The sequence below is a fragment of the Kogia breviceps genome, chromosome X, assembly GCF_026419965.1.
Source record: "Kogia breviceps isolate mKogBre1 chromosome X, mKogBre1 haplotype 1, whole genome shotgun sequence".
In the NCBI taxonomy this organism is placed as follows: domain Eukaryota; kingdom Metazoa; phylum Chordata; class Mammalia; order Artiodactyla; family Physeteridae; genus Kogia; species Kogia breviceps.
The window spans coordinates 10,613,593-10,617,669 of NC_081330.1; the positions used below are offsets into that span (position 1 = coordinate 10,613,593).

Consider the following 4,077-nt stretch of genomic DNA (forward strand, 5'->3'; position numbering starts at 1 on the left):
TTTCCTACTCAACGTATTGACCTTGGGAGAGTTGTTTCCTCTCTCTGAGCTTCAGTTTTCTCATCTATAAAGGAAGGTTTGGAATAGTTAATCACTAAAGGAAGTGCCTTTGTAATGCTGGCAGCTGATGTTTCTGTGAAATACTTTACTTTAGTGTGCAAAGATACAAGCAGTTTAGGAACAGTTGGATATTATCCCTGGCTAATTGTGCAGTTACATATGAGAGAATCTTCATGAGACTGAGTGACTTTTTCATTTCCATTTTTTATATTCTTAGGGAAGATTTGGCTCATAACCCACAAACACATTGTGAAAATGACCCTATTCATTTTGTCTGTGCCATGCACTTTAAAATAATGACTTTCTACTGTTTCATTATGTAACTAGGAGATATTCTTTCAATTGCATGTTAACTCCTTCTGCCCATGTAATAATTTTCTCTGTAACATTTCTGAACCCATATTATGTGTACTTATGGAATAATAAAATTTTCACATATTACTTTTCTCACATAACTGTTTTAAATATGCTTCTTTCAATGGAAATTCTTCCACAAAGATTTTTTAATGAGCCAAATGTAATTCTTATTTTTAAATCTGCAAAAGCCATTTTATGGAATATATCTAGTTCATTCTCATTTCCCAGGGTTGCAAAAGAAAGAGCACCATAATGGGGTAACTCTTAAGGTGTGAGGCACTAGGCAGTGAGGAACAAAAGATAAATTTCTTCCTAATAGACACAGAAAATGGAATTCTTTCTATTCTGTGTGACTTTAGAAGGTGTGCTACATTTTGAAGGTTAAGAGAAAAATCAGTTTTGCAATCCAGTGATAGTTCAATTCATATTTCTTGGCCCTGATTTGATTCATTTTCAAGTTATTCCAATAAGACAGTTATAAAATAAAATGTGTTCCATCACTCAGAGTCCTTCTATGTTAACAACTCTCAGATTTTTATCATTTGAGCTGATTTTTTCCTTTAGCAACTGGTTTCTGGTATCCACATGACTATTAGACATCCCCAAAATCATGTCATTTATTCATATTTGTATACCATGTTGTAGTTTACAAAGCACTTGTATATCTATCTCCTCAAATCTTCACAGTGACACTGTGAGATAGGCTGGGCTAGGATTATCAACCCTTTTCAATTAGTCACTTTTATAAAGTTAATTCTGCATGGTATTTTACTTCCACAGACAGTTGAACTTTTTAAATAATCTGTTAACTTGCTATTGCATTAACTGCAAAATACCTGCACATGAAATCAATGTAACTGTCCAATACCAACACCTCAAATTCAACATGTTTAAAACTGAACTCATTGTTTCCCCACCTTCTCCATCTCCACCTTACCATCTACCTAACATATACCAAAGTTAATCATCCTCCTTTGGGGTGTCACTTCATTTGTCACTATTTCCCTAATCTTCGCCATTTCCCTAATTTTCATATCTAGAAACCCCTTTCTTTACTTTGTCCTCCTGAGTCAAATCAGTTTACCTGGTTCTAGAGCAGCTATATCAGCAACAGCTGCTATACATTTTCTCCCTTCTCCCCCACTGCCACTACCATAATTCTATTGCAACAGCCTTATAATTGGATTTCCAATCTCTAGTCTAGCTATTCTCCATTTTTCATGCTGCCAAAAACGTGCTTTTCTTAAAACAGGGCTTAGAATCTGTCACATTCCTCATCAAATATCCTCAGCGATGAGCAGTACAGATTAAAGCTTTGAAGTCCAATGGACTTACATTTAAACTCTTTCTTAAAGATTAAAACCTGGGTATGTCTGAATCTAAAGCATGATTATGTCCAGTATATTATTCTGACTTTTTAACCTTCAGGCTGAGCAGGAATCATAAAATTTCTCCTTCAAGTACTGAGCCAAGACCCCTAGCCCTTAGATTAAGGGTCAATAGCTCTTCTTGTTTGAACCTGCTAGGTTTTTAAAAACTCCCTGAATCCCTCAGACTTAGACTGTGTCTAGAAACTCTTGATGGTCAAAGTTAGAACTCCTACAGTGTTGTGCTGTGGGGAAGGGAGACAGATTTGTAAACACCAGAGCGAGGTTCTGCCTACCCAAGGCCACTGCTGTGCAGAGACCCCAGGGGAAACCACCGTCACCATGTCTGACCAGGTGCAGAGCCCAGCTTCCACTTTCCTGAGAGGGTCCGTGGGAAACCTGTGTGCCTGCCTCTTCAGAGGACTCATCACAGAAGCAGGGCCCTAGGCCTCAGTTATGTAATGGGAGAGAATACCTGCCCCGGAGCCTCTGTGGCCCTGAAAAGCAGGTGGACTCCACTTTGGGGTTCTTAGTCTTTAGATAGTCTTGGAGTGGGGACGTGGGGGAAGGGGGGAGGGAGACATTGTCTGGTGTTGCTGGGAACCTAGAGAGCTCTGCCTTCCGTTTGGATTGCAGCTGGGGCCGGGCTGCCTCTGCTCTGCTCTGAGTCTTTTTCCGTGTGGGTGTGCAGAGCTGTTGCCTCTTTCTTGTACTTTCCCATTTCTTACTCAGGATTGGTTCAGTAGCTCTCCAGTTGTAAGAGAGAACTCAGAATAATCAAGAAACAAAGCAGAACAAAACTGCTAGAGCAACAGAAAGCGTTTCATCTGGGCGTTAACATGAAGATGACTGATACCTTTGAGGAAAAGGATAGGAAAACTTCGTGTATGTAGAGCAGTTGCAGAACATTTGCAGAAAGCTTCCTGTTATAGCAGAGTGCTGCATCTGAATGTTAATATCAAGAATTTACTTGGGATTTGTACTCAATCAGGAGTGTTTTATTTTATGTGAATCCTCCCTCTTTCAGAAGTATGAACAATCCTTGTACAACTGGAAGGGAGGTAAAACCTTCAACTGAGGACTTGGGGGATAACAAGGAAGGAGAATACATTAAACTCACAGTCATCAGACAGGATAGCAGTGAGATTCACTTCAAAGTGAAAATGACAACACATCTCAAGAAACTCAAAGACTCATACTGTCAAAGACAGGGAGTTCCCATGAATTCACTCAGGTTTCTCTTTGAAGGTCAGAGAATTGCTGATAATCACACTCCAAAAGAACTGGGAATGGAGGAAGAAGATGTGATTGAAATTTCTCAGGAACAAACAGGGGGTCATTCAACAATTTAAATTTTTTTTTTTTCTTTTCCCTTAATCCTTTTTTATTTTTAAAAATAGTTCTTTTGTAATATGGTGTTCAAAACAATTGAAAACTGGCACCCCATCTCTTTAGAACGTCTGGTAATTTGAATTCTAGTGCCCATTATTCATTATTGTTTGTTTCATTGCGCTGATTTTTGATGATCAAACCTCACCCCTGTTCATATCGCCCTCTCCTTTTAAAAAATTACGTATGTACACAGAGAGGCCGCCTTTTCCAGGACTGTGCATTTACAGGCTTGTGATAAATAAGATTGACTAATGCAAGTGTTCATAATGACTTTCCAATTGGCCCTGAAGTTCTACCATGTGATCGCTTCTCTCTTGGACTGTGACTTTCAGTGGGAGATGGAAGTTTTGCAGAGAACTTAACTGTAGAAAAATGACCTTTCCTTAACTTGAAGCTACTTTTAAAATCTGAGGGTCTGGACCAACAGAAGAGGAATATCAGGTTGGAGTCAAGGTGACAGAGGTGGTGAAAATAATGACTAACTCCAAAGATGGCTTCACTGAAGAGAAAGCATTTTAAGATGAAAGAAAAATCTTGTCAGAAGATCCCAGAAAAGTTCTAATTTTCATTAGCAGTTAAAGTTATTCATGCAGAAGTGTATACAGCAGAACACTGCTCTTTTTGACTTTATTTGTACTTTTTAGCCTGGGACATGGGTTTCAAATGGGCATTGTCTGTACCAGCTTCATTAAAATAAACAAAATATTTGTAAAAAAAAACAACAAAAAAGTTAGAACTCCTGGAGACCTTCAAGATGCTGAAGGAGTAAGACGTGAAGATAGCCTCCATCCCCACAAATACATCAGAAATACATCTACATGTGGAACAACTCCTACAGAACACCTATTTCACGGGGTAGAAGACCTCAGACTTCCCAAAAGATATATATATTCTTTTCCTT

At 38.7% G+C, this 4,077-nt stretch overlaps 1 protein-coding gene across 2 annotated transcripts; it reads left to right on the forward strand.

Moving 5' to 3' along the window:
* Window positions 1-2,126: 2,126 nt before the first annotated feature.
* Window positions 2,127-3,136, forward strand: LOC131748882 (small ubiquitin-related modifier 1-like). Of its 2 annotated transcripts, none has more exons than XM_059051248.2 (2): window positions 2,127-2,138; window positions 2,846-3,136. In XM_059051248.2, exons 1-2 carry the CDS (start codon window positions 2,127-2,129, stop codon window positions 3,134-3,136), a joined length of 303 nt encoding a protein of 100 aa, XP_058907231.2. The 2 variants fall into 2 exon arrangements, with proteins under 2 accessions (XP_058907231.2, XP_066879364.1); XM_067023263.1 differs by having other exon boundaries at window positions 2,918-3,136.
* The last annotated feature ends 941 nt before the right edge of the window (window positions 3,137-4,077 follow it).